The sequence below is a fragment of the Mastigoproctus giganteus genome, chromosome 12 (assembly GCF_048544385.1).
Source record: "Mastigoproctus giganteus isolate SK-2022 chromosome 12, ASM4854438v1, whole genome shotgun sequence".
Classification (NCBI taxonomy): Eukaryota; Metazoa; Arthropoda; class Arachnida; order Uropygi; family Thelyphonidae; genus Mastigoproctus; species Mastigoproctus giganteus.
In genome coordinates this window covers 14585605-14606121 of record NC_143586.1, presented here as the reverse complement: position 1 = coordinate 14606121, position 20517 = coordinate 14585605, and the positions used below count along the sequence as shown (strand labels likewise).

At 36.5% G+C, this 20517-nt stretch overlaps 1 protein-coding gene across 3 annotated transcripts in view; it reads right to left on the bottom strand.

Annotated features, from left to right (window-relative positions):
• LOC150076723 (ADP-ribosylation factor-binding protein GGA1-like) overlaps positions 1-17205 on the bottom strand; it is a 303671-nt gene extending 286466 nt beyond the window's left edge. For 2 of the 3 annotated variants that reach the window (XM_090385588.1, XM_090385589.1), the window contains exons 1-2: positions 16924-17205; positions 5275-5435 (exon numbers count right to left, since the gene is read on the bottom strand). In XM_090385588.1, coding sequence (XP_090241714.1) covers positions 5275-5435; positions 16924-16957 — 195 coding nt within the window. In that variant the 5' untranslated portion in view covers positions 16958-17205. Of the gene's footprint in view, positions 1-5274; positions 5436-15027; positions 15179-16923 lie in introns of all 3 variants that reach the window. The other variant, XM_090385590.1, reaches the window with a different exon arrangement.
• Positions 17206-20517: the final 3312 nt, after the last annotated feature.

The following is a 20517-nucleotide window of genomic DNA, read 5'->3' as shown; positions in this document are numbered from 1 at the left end:
ACCTGAAATGTTTCAGTGGATCGACCCTGATGATTTTTAAGGTGCAACTGATTGATTTTCAGAGCAGCTCAATTTGGAGGCAAAAATTTATCGACCTCAGAGTTGATTTAGAAAATACTGACAGGATTAGCAAAGAAAACTGCAGAAAATGAGGTATTAAAAGTTTGTATATTGGAATTCCATTCCTGAAACTTTTATCTCTTTAAAAAATCTGGCAACAGCATTGCTAAATATTTTCTCATCAACATAGTCTTGTGAGTCGTTCTCAGTGATGAACTTTAAGTCTAATCATAGGAGTAGTCTTATAGATGAAACTAGTGCTGTGTACATAGCCCTAAAAGTTAAAGTATAAGCCTGATGTAAAGTATCTATCATCAATGGGACAGCAATAGAAGTCTCACTGATGTTTTATATTTATAATATAAGAGAGGTTTATCATTTTATATTAAATTTGTTCTGTAAGCTAAAAGTTACATTTTTGTTATGATTTTATTTTAATACCTTTATTAAAGAATCTTTTAAATAATGTCTTCTTTTATTTAATTCGTTTTTTGGTTACGCTTTTGTCAAGTAAAATGTGTATGAGAAAAATAACAATACAGTTAAACGTCGATTATCTGAACTAACCGGGACCAAGGTTGGTTTGGTTAATCAAATGGTTCGGATAATCAAACATACATGAGAATACCTAGTTTATACGAAACGGTGTAATTAATTAGGCCTACAATTAAATTATTGTATACAAAGTATTTTGAAATATGAAGTATTATAAAAAAATAATTGATTTAGGAAAGAGTTTGTAAATAATAACCAAAACGTTTTGAAAAAACAATGTATATTATATTCATTTTGAACTTACCTAATTGTTTTAAAAGGTTTCAACTATAAATCATACTTTTTTTTTTTTTTTTTACATAAACAGAAATAAACAATAAACAAGTAATTGCACACAAATAAGAATATAATGAATCTTGGGAAGGATTATTTTTTAAAATATGTAATCTTGAATTTTCCTTTTAACCAAGCGAGATTGTCTTTATTTCGTGGCGAGGTCTCTCATCCTCTTTAATGCTGTATCTCCATAGAACTTCATTCAGACTTTTACTCACATTGCAGTTTCTACTGCTGTTGTTGTTGTTATTTGGTTTTTAGGAGCATTAGCAACTAAAGCCATATTGCTCCGGGATATGCGGTGGTCATTTCCTGACCTTTCCGCATCCTCCGTATTTGGTGGTCATGGGCTTGAACCCCGGTCTGATCAAGAAGCTTGTGCTACGCACTGCTGTTCCTGCCCACCTGGCTATGGAGGCACCAGTTACTAGTGCAGTGAAGAACTCGAGTGGGCCTTCAAATACATTAAGCAGCAGGAGTAATATTTCAGCATAACAACCACTGCACTAAAAGTAGATACTGTAATGGGGGGGAAACAGTGTTTGGATAACTAAAGGTTCTGATAATTAACATTCTACTGTACTTTGCAAAATTCTGAGCAGCACACGAGGGTAGTTTTTTTAAAAAATTTAGCCAATTTTGGCATGCGCCCTTAAAAAGGTTCACCCCCCCCTTGTACTAGACCATACCATGAGAAACAGCACCACACTCTTTCAAACTTCATCCGTGTTGGCACAATGCACTCCAACAACGAAACTTCTCTGGGCATCATTTGTTTGTTATTTCTCTGGGCATGTTTGTTTGTTATTTGGTTTTTAGGAACATTAGCAACTAAGGCCATATTGCTCCGGGGATATGCAGCGGTCATTCCCTGACCTTTCCACATCCTCCATATTTGGCGGTCACTGGCTCGAACCCCAGTCTAATCAAGAAGCGTGTGCTACGCACTGCTGCTCCTGCCCACCTGGCTACGGAGGCGCCCTATACTACTGACCCACCTAATTGGAATATGGTGTAACAAGATTATTCACTCCATAGAACCAATTTCCAATGCTCTATGGGTCAATTATAGCACTTGTTGCAGCATACAAGGCAAGACAACTCTCCCATGAAAACAGAGGCTGTGGAACTCTACAGCAAAGTCAACAAAGATGTCAAAATTACAAACTTGACATCTTTGTTGAAAAGATTATCTGAACTAGAAACTTTTAAGGAGCCACTAAGTGGAATTTCATTTATTGATTTAAAATTGGTTTTCATAATTTTTAATTTAAAATTAGTAGTGTAGTAATTATTTGTAATTGTGTGATTAATTTTGTGCATCTGTTCTTTACTTGGCCTTTGTAATTGCTTAAAAAACAACAGTCAACTTCTGCTGCCATTGTGTTGTATCAATAAGAACATTCATCTTTTGCTGCCATTGTGTTAGTGTTAATACAGACAATATTTGAAGGTTTCTAGGTAGTTTTGTAGCAGTGTAATCAGTATTAGAAGAGGCTTGTAAACTATAATTTATAGCAATACATATGTGTTTTAATAACTTAACTTTATCGCGTAGTACATAACATATGACATTAACATTCACATAGCTCATATTCACATTCAAGGCCTGCTGTGAGTCATCATGGAAAGAAAAATACATGGAGTGTGTTAGGGTAACTAAGAGTAAGACCAGGTACATGTATACTTGCATGTACACCAATACTAGGAACACAGTAAATAAATTTGATCAATTTGAAGTAAGTGCTGGTCAAGTCATCAAATGCAGACATTGTAGGGATATCAGAGACACGGTATCACTTAGATATAAGGAATGCAGAATGTGAATATGGGGAGTACAATGTGTACTCCAAAAATTGAAATTCAAAATGTGCTGAGAGCAGCAATATTTTAAATGAAAGTGAAGCTAATACAGAGGCAACAAGCTTACATAACTTCAGGAATGCATTAGGACAGTAAACACAAGAACACAAAACCATATCTGTAGTAACGGCATGAGTATCATCAATAAAATGAGTGAATTTGTCCTACTGATCGAGACAACTAACCCTGATATAATAGGGCTAAGAGAAATTTGACATCACCCAGAGGGATAATGAGCTTGTGCACTACCTGATAATGCATTTAGGAAAGGTAGACAAGATAGGAGGGATTGGGGAGTTATGTTTCTTATCAAAAGCAGCTTGAGAGCTATAAAAGCATGTCCAGATTAAGAGCAATTTGATCTTACAAATGCCAGCACAGAATCTGTGTAGTGTGACTTAGCTGGAAGCAAAGAAAAAATGAGAGTGACAAGTGTGAAGAATGCTACAGACTAAAAGATTATGAAAAGTATCATGACAGCCTCTACATATGCAGATGGAATGGGTGGACAAGTAAGAATGCCTTCTAATGGAACTTGCCTAGAATGCCTTCTAGGCAAGTTCCATTTGCCCTTTACTGATTGGATTAAGTGGGAAGGGAACTTGTCACAGGGGATAACTTTTACATCAACTAAATGATTGTTATTTACATCATGTTAGGGAGAATACTAGGAAGGCACAATGTGTGCATGTCCTCATTCCATATGCACTTGCAACTAACATTTATCAGAATAATAATTTATAGTTTAACCTCAACATTAATGTACCTGAAACAGAGTTCCTCCATTGAATGTTTGTGTAGAGGCTTTTAAAAATAGATACTGATATTGATTCGGGCTAAATTACACTTTCAGATCGAAGATCTTTTATCAAAATTGAAACTTTACATGGTTGAATGCTAATACAAATTTGTGAATTGTTGTGAGAGGCGTTAAGAATCAACAGTAGATCATAGCATGATTTCATGTTGGTCTCAAAGATTTTGTCAAAGTCAGACCAGTGTTGAAGAGATGCAATGCTCAGGCAGATCGAGAACATCTATGAACAACGCAATTGCAGTCATTATTACCACCATTTTGGAAGGAGATGACACATGACCTGTGAAAAAATAGCCAATGAATTTGGAATACTGAAATCATCTGTTCAGCAAATTTTAACTGAGGTATTAGAAAAACAAAAGGCCACTGCCCAATGGGTCCCACATTTGCTGCCAGAAGAACACCGAACAAAGCACAAAGCTATTGTAATGCAATTACTCCTCGTACATTACCAACAAGAAGTTGAAGAGTTTTAAAATGCACTGTTGCCATTTATGATATGCGGACATGACTTTAAATCTGAACTGAAGTCACAATCCACCCATCCATTAAGCATCCATCTTTTCCCCTCTAAAAACATCTATGGATGAAACAAATGATCAATGTAACCTATGATTATGTGGGCATTATTGCCATTGATCATGTTTCACTTGAAAGATAACTTCCAATCAGTAACTGGAGACTACTATGCAACATTTCTTCTTCATAAATTACTTCCACAAATTCATTAAAAGCAGCTACAGATTTTGGAGACTAGTGTGCTCATACTAAATGACAATGCAAGGACTCATATCACACAGTGTCTAGCTTGTTTTCATTGTTTACAAATGGGAGGCTGCCTCACTTCCCATACAGTCCTGGAGTCTTTCCACAAGATGAAGGAACCATTTAAATTTATAATAAATTTAAACTTATTCAATTTATACATTTATAAATAAATTTATATATTAATACAAACATGATTTTATAACGTAACTGTAACACAGTATGAAGTAATAATAGCATAGTATGTACTGCTGTTGCATAACCTGGGAACAGTGTAGCATTGTTATACTTCTGTCGCTTGGATTTCATGGTATTTTTAAATGAAATTTATACTAAAATAATGCCTCAACTAATGAAGCAAAGTAAAAATCTCAAATTGGCAGGAATGCCCTGGCTCAGGAGAGAACTGCTGATGGCAGTCCCCTCCAAATCATAGTTTTACATACTGCTCTAACCATCACTTGTATGAATGACTGGAGTTACTCTGTTATTTAAGCACAAAGCATACTTCCAAATCTATGTTGATAAACATAGCAATAAAAATTATTACACCAATTGTATATAAAAGTTATGTCCAGTTGCTTTTAATAATTTTTAATCATATACATTTTATTGTAAATATTTTAATGTGTTAATCTTATTTTTAATCTTTATATTTTTAATTAAAATAAAAAACATTTAAAATTTAGTTGGCATCAGAATTTTATTAGAATCACCAGTATTGTTGAAGCAGAGTGCATGTACCTTACCCAACTTGAGAATTGTTTTCCAAAAAAATATGGCATAGTTCAAATAATAATATGAATTTTAATTATTCTATATTTCAAAATGGAAAATAAAACAATTTTTTTTTAATAGGCAACTTAAAATAATAATAATAATAAAATAACAGTAATAACAATAATAAAATAACAGCAGCAAATTTTCATTCTACTTACAGCAAGAGCTAGAATTGCTTCTCTTTCCTGTGGTGACTGTATCTTATGTCCTAACAATCTAAGTGCCAATTGTGGTCCATCAGGTTCCTTCTCAACTTGAACACAAAATGCAGATAAATGTTCAGGATCTGGCTGACGATGCAAAGGATTAATTGCTTTAGCTGAAAAATATTTAGCCTATTACTGAGTATATCAACTGCTATATTTTTCATGTAATATATATTGTCTGATACTGTTCTATAGGATGGCATATTTAAATGTTTCCTAAAAACTCATTTATTCATTAATTATCACAAATGTTATGAATTTATGCTTAGACTCTTGGGAAACATTTTTCTCACATACTGAATACATCCAACATTCTTATGAACAACAGAAAAGAATCTTTAATTGCAGTATAAGATATATACAATTAATCCTATCACAGCATGGTAGTGCTGAAGGCACACAAAAATGTAAAAACCAATAAAGGCATGACAATATGTATTTATTGGTTTTACAACAGAACTGAACAATTAAACAATTATGGCTCTCAAGTTAGCGAGTGTCGCAGGTTTCCTAGTCTTTTTTTTTTTTTTTTTTCTTGTTGGGTTCCTTGAAACCCAACAAAAAAGTCACATGGTTCAAATCTGACTCAAAGGTCACTAAAAATAACTGAAGTTGTGATGACATGGCAATATGCAAGGACCAAAAACAATATGCAAAAAATCCAACATAGCACTAGGCTCTATGCGGCATGGCACCACTTTGCATAAACTCCTAACTTTCCATGGGAAGCTGCATTCCACGAACTGTAAAAAAAAAAAAATCATCCTGAAGTATATATAGATAACAATTATGCATTAGCAGTTTCACCAAAGAAGAGTCCAATTAAAATGACTGGACAGGGCTACCCACAGAGTGAGCATTCTGTTCAACAATTGAAGCCTTGTTAAACAGAATGATAAGATATTCTAAGTTCATAAGCTGCTTATCTTGTTCACCTTCCTGGACTACAGAGAATGAACACTGGACACTCAAGGTTTTTTTCATTCCTTTACACAGTCCCTTCCTCTTGTAAGAAGAGGATGTAAGAAGGAAGCAAATGAGCTTTCTGCTCAATTATGAAGCATGAGACTTGAGCATGTAAAGTGCTGTGATGTATTGCTACTCTTTAATAAATTTTGCAGAACTACTACACACTACTGCCTGCTACCTTTAATCAAAATTTAGCTAACAGTTCAGTTTAATTGCTGATACAAATGTGTCAGCATTTCATGTGCCACCCTCTTATGTTATATATTCACGACCCAGTTGTATTCAAAATACACACCACTGTTTCACTGAGTACCATGTGTGGCTTGTCATAACAAGTAGACTACAGTCATTATTATGACTGTAGTCATTGTTATGACTGTAGTATCCGGCTTGCCGAAACTGGACCAGATCCGCGGTCGCGGAACATTTTTGGGCCACCAACCACGATCTTGACCCCAAACGCGACTTTGAAATAGTAGACCACTCACGGACACTTCGCCACCGCCTATGGCTAGAGTCACTCAACATAGTAAACAATCCAAAGGCATTAAATCGCCAGAAAGGCATACGTCTACATCCCATCCTAGAGACAACCGTTTTATTGCTGGAATGATCAGTGGTGTAGAAAGCAGCGCACGTCCGTGCAGCAACAATGATGCATGATTAACGTGCCTCACTCAGCTCGTATTTTTGTATTTAATTTGTCAGTTGACAAAGAGACAAGCGTCTCGAAAGCTACTGATTTTGTTAGTATATATTTGTATTAAACTGGGATTATAACTAACTTACGTATATTATAAATGACTACAGTTTGTACTGTAGTCACTATTATAACTTATATGCTGTTTAAGAGAACAGAAACCTTACAAAAATTCATTATTATTATTTATATTTTATCTCTGATCCTTCTGAGCTGAAAGGTTGCTCTGCTTACTTCTATAAACTTTCTATTTTAAACAGCTGATATATATATATATATATATATATATATATATCTTAAAGTTAGGTAACAGCTATTTTTATATATATATTATATAGACAAATGTTTATTTTCAGTGTATTGGGTAGGGGTGCTGACCTGTCAATTTTTTTCCCATGGTAATTACAATTGACAGGTCAGCACCCCTACCCTAATACACTGAAAATAAACATTTGTCTATATTTCATTATTTATTATGGTTGCCTAGTATCTCTACTATAACTGGTAGTGCCCCGGTTGTTGTTGTTATTTGGTTTTTAGGAGCATTAGCAACTAAGGGCCATATTGCTCCGGGGATGTGCGGTGGTCATTCCCTGACCTTTCCGCATCCTCCGTATTTGGTGGTGACGGGCTTGAACCCCGGTCTAATCAAGAAGCGTGTGCTACACACTGGTGCTCCTTCCCACCTGGCTACGGAGGAGACCATGTAGTGCCCCGGATCCATAATCCAGTTTAAAAGTAATGTGATTATATCCTATTATTTTTATCAATATTTTATATATATATATATATATATATATATATATAAGGAGAATAACTGACACTCTACATCAGCATGATAGAGTATTGGTCATTTCTGAAAAGTTCTGAATGACTGAATTTCTTACAGGTCAACCTAGTAATGCTTTCTATAGCAAAATAAAGTTATAAAATAATTTGTTTCAATATGAGCATATTTGAAGACTACTACCCGAGATCTTTAAATCTGTAAGGTTCTCTAATGAATGCCTATTTTTATTCTTTAGGAATAGGAGCTTCCTTTTTTTGTGTGTGCTGAATCAAAAAAAAATTATCATGTATACAGGCAAATGCTGTTATGCAGAATGGCAACACTTTTTCTAATTTTGACCGTAGACCAACTTAATCCCGGATGCTCGCATCTGGTGTGTATGGGCTTGGCACACCCAGGGTCCCGAGCTGGATGTCATCATTCTTCTCTTTCTTGGTGATTCTCTTCTACTTCTCTCTCTCTCTCTCTCTCTCTCTCTCTCTCTTCTCTCTCTCTCTCTCTCTCTTCTCTCTCTCTCTCTCGTCTCTCTCTCAGGGTAACTCGGGAACTTTTTTTTTTCCTGGTGCAGCATAAGCCTCAGGCTTCCTTGCACCATATGGCTATTAATAATAATATGTATTAATTTGGTAAAGATCTACATTCAATTTCCATTTTTGGCACATTTTGGTCCCCTCCAGCGATAGAGGCAAAAAAGTCAGCCTCTTGACACTACAGTAACTGGAGAAGCCCTGGAAATTAATCTTCCACCACCCACACCTTCAATTTATCAAAGACAGTTGCACAGCACCTGTGAGATTCTTCTCCCCCTTTAGTTTTAATTATAAAAAATTAATTTTTAGTTTTTCCCACCATTTTCAAACAATGATCTATTATCATCTGCTAAACTCAACTTAAAAAAATACCAAATGAATATAAGCAAGAGAAACCAATAAGTTTTTGTTGTATTTGCAACGTGAACATCTGTATTTTGATGACCTGTTCAAAGTTAGTCAATGAAACCAAAGCTCTACAACAAGATCAGACACCTGTTGTGGCATCTCACAGATGCCATGTGGGAATGAAAGTTGCTTAGAAGAAAGACAGATGCTTTTGCTCAACCAGCACACTTGTTAAACAAAAATTTAATACCTTGTAATTCACTGTATGTTGAAAACAAAAACATAAAATACTGTACAACCAGTTGGAGAATACTGGTGGGAAAAAGTACATGGGAGGATTTGATTTCATTTACAAAAAAAAAAAAACTATTTAAAAAAGTGATGTCTATCAGATGGTGGCATGCTAGCAGCAGAAGAGTCAAGCATTGCACCTTTTGTTGATGCTATTTCTAAAAAATGGTATGAGTAAGAGTTCTTGTTTGTGTCCGCAAAAGTCGATATTGACAAAATATGTTTAGGGTAGTGACATTTCAAATGACCAGGAAGCTAATGTTATGAGAAGAAAGCTTAACATATTTGCTGCTGCAGACATATGCATCAAATGGTCATCAAGTGATGTTTCATGACACAACAAATATTCGATCATTCTTAAGCAGTCAATAAATGGGTTTACTAAATGTAAAGCACTTGAAATTAACAACTGCTTGATACTTATCCTGACTGAACACTGGGCTATTTGTAGCAATGCTTGTTAGATGCACTAGCATATATGCATAATCAGATGGACATTGTTTTTACAATGTCCATCTGAAACCCTTTAAATCACATGTCCACCTGGAACCCTTTAAATTCATTCAAACTATCCACTTAGGTATAAGTAAGTAAACCTTACTTATGTAAGGTTTACTTCCTTGCATCACATTGTCAATACTAATCACTTAGCAGACAGGCTGCTGGAGAAGGTCATGGATTATTGTCAATGATATACAGGAATTTTTCTAGTAGGGAAAAGGAGGTGATTATCCCTTTGTATAAGGTAATGGTCAGGCCACAACTTGAGTACTATGTACAGGTCTGTAGCCCTCATTTTAGAAAAGATGTGGAGTTGCTTGAGCAAGTACACAGAATGGCAACAAGGTTGGCGAGAGGAACGAAGGGGTTCTCTTACCAAGAAAGGCTTAAGTTCTGCAAACTGCAGCATCTGGAGACTAGGCACCTGCGAGGTGATCTGACTGAAGTGTATAAGGCCTTGAATGGGTTGAGCAGGCACAATTCTAATGGGATCTTTCTGCTTGCTCAGATTATAAACCTGATGGGGCATAAATTCAAATTGAGGAAACACAGTTGTGGAATAAATGTGCAGAAATTTGCCTTTAGCCAAGTGGTAGTTGATTGCTGGAACAAACTTCCATCTGTCGTTGTGGAAGTTGATAGCTTAAATAAATTCTTCAAGGAGGAACTGGACAAACTTTTAGAGGGAATGGATGTATGAAATTGTGTTTTTTTTTTTTTTTTGGTATGTAGCATCAGCCAAACACTTCGTCATACACCATCAGATCACACGCTTGCTTTCTTACATTACATGCCTCTACTACTACTACTGATGATGAAGAATATTGCTTTCTTGTATAGCTTCACCAGCATTAGAAAAGAAATCAGCCATCTGGAGAAAAAATAAAAATAGCAACTCAAGGTCGCTCACTAGCCTTCTTTCGCCTCACTCCATAGAATATGGAGTGAATAGGCCTAGTGGATGACCTTGGAGGCCTAGTAAATGACCTTGAACTGGGGAATTTGTTTTTCTCTTTATCACAGCAAGTTCAGAAACATTCTACTACTGAGCTCACCAACCCATAAATTCGAATCAATATCCTAGAAAGTTAAAAAGCCCCCCCCACCCAACAGCAAATCAGACATTCTGATTTGCTGGCTTACTATGTAAGTCTTTACAGTTGTTTGTGATACTTTTTGGCATCATTTATCCCCAAGGGCTCACATCTGGTGAGTATGGGCTTGGCATACCCAGGGTCCTAAGCTGGATATCATCATACTTTCTTTCTTGGTGATTCCCTTCTACTTCTGACACACACAGGATAACTCATTTTTTTTTTTGGCTGGTGCAGCATAAGCCTCAGGCTTCCTTGCACCATATGGCTAATAATAATAATAATAATTTTGCCTATAACATACTACTACACCCATTTCTGTTTTCCCAGTGTTTGTCATAACAGACTGGCTCACTGGCAACTCATGTCTACTAATTATTCTGCTTTTCTATCTGTGCTTCTTAAACAGAAATATAACTCCCTTCCACCATGTCTGTCCTTCCTGCACACACTGGCATTGATAGAATTTGAATATGACTTCTAGGTGGTAGATGACTTCTCATCAACCGATGCAATACCACCACTTTGCTTATTGGAGGCTTGAAGTGGCAAAACCCATGTTTAGTTCCCAGATCAAAGTTTATGGTATCCCCCCCCCCTCAATCTCCTTCAACCCATGCACAGTACTAAGTACGATGCATGGGTTGTACCGTGCATGGGGTTTTCATAAAAAAAAATAAAAATACTGCATCTCCAATATAGCTCCTCAGTATAGCCACTACTATACTGAGGAGCAATATCCCAATTTTTCTGAAATGTAAAATAACGAACAAATGCATACTCCCCACCATGACTTATGGAAGCGAAACATTAGCACTCACCAATAGAATGGAGGAGAAGCTGAAAACTACACAGCGAAGAAGGGAACGAATTATATTAAGAATCACTGTTCGATAAGAAGAGAAACACATGGATCAGGCAACAAACACAAGTAAAGAACATTCTTATCAAAACTAAAGAACTGAAATGGACTTTGACACATAGCTCAAAGGTATGATGATAGATGGACTAAGAAAATAATAGAATGGTACCCAAGAGCAGTGGTTCTCAACCTTTTTTTAGCTCGGGGTCCATTTCTGAGTTTCATTCACCTCTGTGGCCCCACCCCTCATATTGTTTAATTATAATAAATGTAATATTTATAATAAATATGCACTTTATCAAATGCACTTTTTATTTATAACATGTATTTGTTTATAATATAAGGAATATTAATAATAAAAAAGGGGTTTATTAACTACATCTTTATTTATAATAGAATTTTTACTCATATAATATTGTTTATTCACAATGTACAGTTATGCTCCTAACAAAAAATATTACAATAATATTATTGTCCCTTAGTTTAGTGATAAAAAAGAAATTAGTGAGATCCTTGCGGATCTAATTTCATTTTTATATTAGTAATAATTTTATTTGTGGCCACTCAGAAATACAGCATGGCCCAAGAGGAGCTAAAAGAAAACTGGAAGACAACAACAGAGATGGACAGATGAAATTCAAGAGTTTGTGGGTAATAAATGGATGACCATTGCATAAAACAAAAGGAACTGGAAAGTTGCTGGAGATGCCTATATCCTGCAGTTGATCAAAAATGGCTGATGATGATGACCCAAACTGCACCTGTGGCAAAAGTGAAGATTGGGCATACATTCTCTATGGATGTATAATTTATGACATACCCAGAACCCAACTATAATGAAAATGAAAGGAGTAGAGTGAAATGAATAATGAAAGGAGTACAGTGAAGCCTCTCTACAGCAGATACGATTGAGTCAGAAGAAAATGTCCACTATAGGAAGGCATCCAAGTTTCAGAGGACCTTGTAGCCAGTTTTAGTAATTCAAAAAAATGAAATTCACTGTAACTGGTTGCATAATCAGAGTTTATTTTTTATTATTATCATTGCACATATGTGGTTCAATTAATTAACTTTTAATAAACACAATTAACTTTTAATAAAATTGAACATAAATGGCTTTGTTTAGAGAATTTCATTTTGGAAATTTCATTTTCATTATGGATAATTAGATAATTTGCTTGTTTTAGTCCACATTCATCATTTTTGCTCACAGAGAATTTTTATATTGTAATAGGATATCCCCCTCCCATTTAATGAGTCAAATCCCCCTCTCTTTAAATTTCTGCATACAGCCCTGCTACAAACAGGGAAAATTTTCATTTCTTAAAAAATTAGCACTCAATCAATCTAATGCCTAGGAAAACTGTTACCAGTATTCCAAGGGAAAATCTGCACACACAAACAAACTTTATGTATCTACTTAAATGATCACCATTTCTAAGTGTTGAGTGAAAGTTATGATGGCCCCGGGAAATAAAAAAAACTGAACACTACTGTAGCAAAGCCAGTTATAAAAGTAATTGCAAGCATCATATATTTTTTTCTAATATAGCAGAACAGTGAATGTACAAGTGTCCACACACCTCCTTTACATAACTAAAATATTATTGAATGAATAAAGTACATGATACTAATCTGAAGCGATACCACTTCTAAGCGATAGAGAACATCTTTGTTTTTAGTTGGCTGCTGGAAAGTGTGCATATTACAGTAGATGGCATCATAACTGCAACACTGTAATCATAGAGAAATTTACCAACAAAATTTCATCCCCTTGGTTTTGTCTTTGATCAGCGGCTTCTGTAATAACAGTAACTTGCATGGTTGCATTCTCACACAGCGATGTAACATGTTACATTCACGACTGGCATGTCATAAGGATTTCCCTGAGCTAGGCATAAAACTTCCTCAAACCAACTCCACTGTGCCTTCATTGACTACCACCTCTTCCAGGATGACTGCACAAACAAACAAGCATCCTTTATGGATGGTCTTTTATATAACTGTCTACTCGGTGGTTTCCTTTTAACCTATGTTCGAAATTTATGCATAACACCAGTGACAGACTGCTGCAGCTTGTTGTTGAACCAAAGTGTGCACTGCACACCTTGTGGTTGGTAAAAAAAATTTACCAACAGTTTTGCATTATGTTGCCATCTACCACACAGTACAATTTTCCAGTTGGTGAATAAAAACTTGAAGATATCCTCTATCACGACAAGTGGTTTCAGATTTGTATTATGTACCCTATTCGCACAACTTCAGTTTTGTAAAGGAGGTTTTGTAATGAATACCCTTGTATTTGTGGAAGATCCTCATAAGCTACTGGTCAAAATTACCTATGCAATCCATTGGTAGAGTTCCCCCCACCAATATACAGACTTGCTACAATATTCCCCCTCTCTCTTTAAACTCTGGAAACAGTATTCTCAGTTTGTCAATTTTACTGCTTTGTAAAGCGAACAGTAGAAATGCATCAGACATCCCAATAAGTTTGTAAACATTCCTTACCAGTAGTGGTGAGCATATTATCAACATATTGTGCCATTTGCTCCATGGCCATCACAAATCTAATTAGTATTGCTATTATTAATTATTATTAGTCATAGGGTGCAAGGAAGCCTGAGGCTTATGCTGCACCAGCCAAAACAAATTCCCGAGTTACCCTGAGAGAGAGAGAGAGAGAGAGAGAGAGAGAGAGAGAGAGAGAGAGAGAGAGAGTCAGAAGTAGAAAGGAATCACCAAGAAAGAGAAGAATGATGATATCCAGCTCAGGACCCTGGGCGTGCCAAGCCCATACTCACCAGGTGTGAGCCCCTGGGGTGAATGAGCTTTACCTTCATTTACCTTCTTTAACCTCTTGCAAATGCCCGTCAACCAACAAAAATGGGAATGTGTGTCAATCACCCTTGAAAGTATCCCCTCTAAGGAGGTTAAAAATACCAAAAGAACATTCATTAGTGTCTGCATTCTGTATTAGAGCATTTTTGTTTTGGATAGGCCATCTAACATGTAATTTCTAACACTTCTGGCCAGAACCCAAGTTTGAGTGTACACAAGAGGTGTCCCTTTAAGAAAGGTGTCTGTTAAGGAAGGTTTCACTTTATACCAAGATAAATTTTTAAATTAGGGAACCATTAGAGCAGATGCTACACATTTTTTTTTTCTTGAATAATTCTGCCATTTCAGTGCTTATATTAAAAATCTTTTTTATTTCTACAAAGTATGCATACAGATTATAGTATCAGATATTTAGTACTATAACTCTCTTCAACTCTTCTGTAACTGCAAAGACAAAAAAAAAAAAAATCGTTAAATATCTTTATAAATGTCTTGCTGAAACTAGCATTGTTGAAAAATTACTAGATAAAATTTTTAAAAATATTAAAATGTCATAATAATTTTAGAACTTCAATAAGGTAATTCTAAAGTAACTTTAAGAAGACATTCTAATAACATTTGTCTACCCATACTTGCATCTTTATTGGAACATAGCTACTCAAATGTGGTCTATAAGACAGTTTTTGTTTTATTAAAATAATTATTTTTATCTTTTTTTTGTTGTTGAATTGGAAGCTCTTTTATTCATAAGGCTTTCCATAATTTATCTCAATACTCACTTGGATTTTCTTGAGATGTACACTTTTTCCTTCATTTTGTTGTTCTATTCCCATTTCTCATATTCCCATTTCAAGGGAGCCAATTTGCAATGGTTATCCCAGGATTTTCTAAAGAGAAGAGATGAAGCAGTGTTCCAAAGAATCAGATTTTCTAAAAAAAAAAAAGGAGAGATACTGAAGCAGGTGTTCTAGGGAATTCAGAGCTTTAGTCATCTTGCAGAAGCAACAAATCTACATTATTTTGACCATGGGGGCCTTGCTCCTTTAGTTCCTATCTGGGATTGTCACTGTAAAAGGGTCCTTCTGTTATTTATCCATCTATCCAGGGCCGCGTTAGCACTACAGCCAGGGGCCTCACCCAAAAAGGGGCCTCATTTTCAGTGTAAATATTTTTTAAAGTAATGATAAAAATTTCTAATAATAATACTAGTATTTACGGTTGACGAAAAAATATGTATCAAAATATGGATGAATAAAACTCTAAAAACAATTTTTTTTAAAAACCTATGTAGTACAGTATTTTTATTTATATGTATGCATGTTTTATATATATATATATTAAAGGAGCCTCAAATTTAAATATGGCCAGGGGCCTATTTCATCCTTAATCTGCCCATCATGAAACATTAACTTTTCAGTGTCTAGGGCCGCCATAGCCTAGTGGTCAGGTGCACAAGTACACGTGCCTTGAGTGACAGGGATTCAAGCCCGTGACTGCTGAATACGCTGCTGTTTCTTGTATTCAATCTATCTTGCGAACTCCTCTGACCGTTTGGTCATCCCAGAGTATAAACAGAAAAATTTATTTATTTTATCTATACATTGCCCACATTAGAATAGCTTACTCATGGCATCTATTACATGCAACAACACAACATCTTGTAATCATTGTATAGTGAAATGAAAACAGAAAAATAAATCACTTCTAAAAAAAAATTAGCACTGAATGGTATAACTCCACTCCTAAATTTAATTTTAAAAAAATAATAAAAAATAAAAAATGCATCTTGGTACCAGGAGTTACAAATGTTAACAATTTATTATTATTATTATTAGCTACATGGTGCAAGGAAGCCTGAGGCTTATGCTGCACCAGGAAAAAAAAAAAAAAAAAAAAAATTCCCTGAGTTAGCCTGAGAGAGAGAGAACAAGAGTCAGAAATAGAAGGGAATAACCAAGAAAGAGAAGAATGATGATATCCAGCTCAGGACCCTGGGTGTGCCAAGCCCATACTCACCAGATGTGAGCCCCTGGGGTTGCCAGAGTGAAGAAAAATGGTAAAGAATCTTTACAAAACATGTCACACTGAAAATACACTTTTTTTTTTTTTTTTTTTTTTAATTATGGCAGATTTATTCACATGTTAGGCTTTGTTTGTTTAACTTTGTTAATGTATGTTTATTTTACGGCTGAAAAAAAAAAAAAATGCTGAGTACCAATCGACAATAAACAATTAAACTGCATGCAATTTAATGTACAGTGTTTGAATATTTCAGAATAAGTTCCCTATATAATAAGTTCCCAAATAATGAAATTACAATTACCCACGGGCATTCTTTACAAAAAAACTTTAAAAAAAAGAAATTAACTATGTATTAACCTTAAAATTTGCCAAATCCATTGGGAACAGAAGGAAATCAGTTCTACAGCACACCTTGACGTATTACATTCAAGTAACACATACGCTGTTGTGCATGAAGGAAATCATATAAAACAAATACAATTAATGTAAAATTTTATGAGTACTTTGCCTTATGCAAAAATTACCACGCTATTAATTAAAACATCATATATAATCAAAGGTGCATTTAATTAACAAGTGAGACATATTTTTGAAGTCGGTGCTCTTTCCCCAAATAACGATAATGTCCGAACACTAAACTGTTTTATACCTACCCAATAATGTTTCCAGTGAATTTTCCTCTTCCATAATACTTGTAACACTTAAATATGTGAAATTAGTAAATATGGTCAACAAAATATTCTACAAACACCACACAATTACTTCATAATTACTTAGTACCGCTACTGCTGTACGATACGGTATCATTGCTAACGTTCGCTGCACAAGGATTTGCTCGTCGGTACACGACAGGTTGCACGATGCAAAAGTTGTCTGCAGTTTCTTCCACCTTACACATATTCAATAAGAAATTTGGCTTACAGGATAACATTTATTTGGAATAAATACAGAAATTCCTAAAGAAGAAAACTGAAGCGAATAACCGGGAGGCTGCTTTTTATGAGAATAACATCTGTCCGATTTCATGATTTGTACTCAGAGGCGTCATTTTAAAAAGTATGCTTATATTCAAGTTCGAATTTAGAAATTTTTTTTGGGAAAGAGAAAGTAAACAGGGCTTCGAGAAAATTCAAACGATAGCCTTTTTTTTTTTTTTTTTTTGTCTCTTCTTATTTATTATTGCTTTCCCAACGCAGCGCTCATTCAAACCAGACAGCAATTCCGAACTACTTAAGAAGATACATCTAATATATTTTATTATTAATTTTTAGGCAACCAATAGCCAGCAATACATTAAACTAAATGTAGACTACCACAAATAATATGCAATCGGTAAAACACAGTAGAGTAATAATAATAAGTTGAACTTAGAAGTTCTGGTAATAGTAGAAAATACACTGCTCGACAAAATTAATCGAACACGTAGAATATATCTGGTGTAACTAGTGCAGCTTGCGATGCAGCGGAGAAAATTTGGTATGGTGGTATAATATCATAGAAAACTATGAAATTAGGAGACGGAGAGATATAAGGGACATATACAGGGTGATTCACTACCAGTGCGACAAACTTCCAGGAGGTGTAGGGGGCACAAAGACGAATCGGAATCACATAGCATTGCAGGATCCGAAATGCCTTCGTCATGCGGTAGAGGACGTTGAACGGGGGGTCGCGAGAACAACGATCCCGCTGGAAGTCAGCATTTGCGAACCGTTTCTGTTGAAAAAACCAAGTAGCAAAAGTCCTCCGGAGTGGATAATCGGCAGGCTCCAATGATTGGACGCGTTGCAGATGGTATGAACTCATTTGGTTTGTTGACAGTATCCTCCATACAGTGGATTGGAAAATACCCAATCGTTGGCCTATCGCTCGAGTACTCGTACTCGGATTGCCTTCTGCAAGACGTAGGACATTCTCCTCATTGTCTGGAGTCCTCGTCGTTCGCTCTCGATTCATGTTACCTCTCGTGAAACAACCAGTCTCACGTAACCTTCTGTGCACACGTGCGAAAATCGTATGATGAGGAGCACGCCTGTGCGGGAAACGTTCCTGGTACAAGCGCAGAGCGGCGCGCCCGTTACAGTCCGCAGCCCATACGGGAAGTGCATGTCGGCAAGTTCAACGTTTGAATACTCGTCCATCCTACTGCCTCGGGAACCGGTTCGCGAATGCTGACTTCCAGCGGGATTGCTGTTCACGCGACCTCCCGTTCAACGTCCTCTACAGCATGACGAAGGCATTTCAGACCCGCAATGCTATGTGATTCCGATTCGTCTTTGTGCCCCCTACACTTCCTGCAAGTTTGTCGAACTGGTAGTGAATCACCCTGTATATGCAAGTTTGTATGAGAATTAGCAAAAACGCCACATTATAGAAGTAGATACAAGCCGCTCAAAAATATAGTCATATGGCCTCAGAACGGCATACGCAGGTCTCAGCTCACAAAGTGACCGAGAAGTTGGCTGTCACGTGCAATGGGAAGCCCAAGGGCGTCCCACACACGTTCGATCGGATTTAAGTCCACTGATTGTGCTGGCCACGGCAGTTGTTGGATATCTTCAGTTTTAAGATATTCCTCCACCAATTGAGCTCTAAGTGCAGTGGCATGTTCTCATGAAAAGGAAATCTGGGCCAACCGCAACCCTAAAAATCGCACATAGGGTTGAGGATCTGTTCTCTGTACCTCTCCGCAATTATGGTACCCTGTCAAAAACATTAAGAGGGTTGCACCCGTTGATCATTATTCCATCCTACGCCGCCGACATCGTAAGTGCCCATTTCTCTGATGTTGGAGGGATGGTCCCGCATTCCTCGTTGTCAGATGAAATAACGTATAGAATCTGTTTGTAGGCTAAAACGGGACTCAACGGAAAACAGAACTGTATCTTGTTTGTCATGGCTCCAAATCACATATTCATGGTGCCAGTTACGACCAGCTCTGCGGTCATTTGGAGTAGATGGGGTACAAACCACTGCCTTCCTAGAATAGAGTCCACTTGAATTGAGTCATTGTAACACACCTCCTGTTTGAAATATTTTCACCTATGGCTGAGCAATGTCAAGAGACGGGTTCTTACTGCTAGAGCCACATAGCAGTCTGTTCTGGTTCAAGGAGCCCTTGGACGAATTTTGCCAACTGTTTTTGTTATGCATTTTGCCTCCTGAAACTTATTCCATAGCGTCAAGATGATACTGCGTGAAACATTAAGCTAATTTGCCACCTCCGCTTGCGATTTCCCGGCTTAAAGTCGTCCAACGGCCCGCCATCTCAAAGAATCATCTAAACAAGTGCTACTCAAAGTGTGGTACACAGACCGGTGTCGACCCGTGAACAGTTTGTTACCGGTCCACAACAAAATTGGAAATACGTCGCCGACTTTACCAGTCTGCGACAATTCGTCTATTACCTGTCCGTGACGATTTGTATTTTACACAAGTATTACAAATGTGTAAAAGAAACTAGACGCTCACCACAGACAGTTTGAGAAGCATCGACCTAAAAAACAATGAGACTGTGCCGGCATGACAGTGGTATTGTCAAGGTCCTCTGCACACCGGGTGGAAAAGGAACTAGTTCGAATGCAGTCGATGACGCAAGGGACTTTTCTGGGCTATTTTTAACTTTGCGGCTGAGTTAGTCAATCTCAGGCGTAAATAGCAACGTCCCCCCCCCCCAGAACAGGGGTTTTCGACCAGCAAACAGGCAAATCGACCAGAGAACACACGCAATTTACAGACACACGGTTAAATGAAATTACATTTTCAGGTAACCCCAATAAAATAATTTAAACAATTATTTGACCACTGTAAATAGTTTACAGTGGTCTCCGACAGTTTTTAAATTCTGTACAGTGGGATCAACTGACGATGTTACCAACAGTAAATTCTAAGTGGGAAGCATTCAAGGAATTAATCGTGGAAGCTACTAAAAGTTTCATACCTATTAAGAAATATTGTTCAAGGTTTAGGCCTAAATGGTTGTCAAATGAACTAATGAGACTCGTAACAGAGAAATAAAATGCATGGGATGCATATAAATTATCAAGCGACTCAGAAGCCTATGGCAGATATAAGTTAATCTGAAATCAGGTCACAAAGGAGGTTCGGCAGGCGAAGGCAGATTACGAGAAATCCTTGGCAAAAGATGCTAAGAAAAACAGCAAGGATTTCTTTACTTATATAAACTCTAAAAGGAAGGGGATGAATCTGATTGGTCCACTTGACATCGAGTGTTCGACTGTTGATGA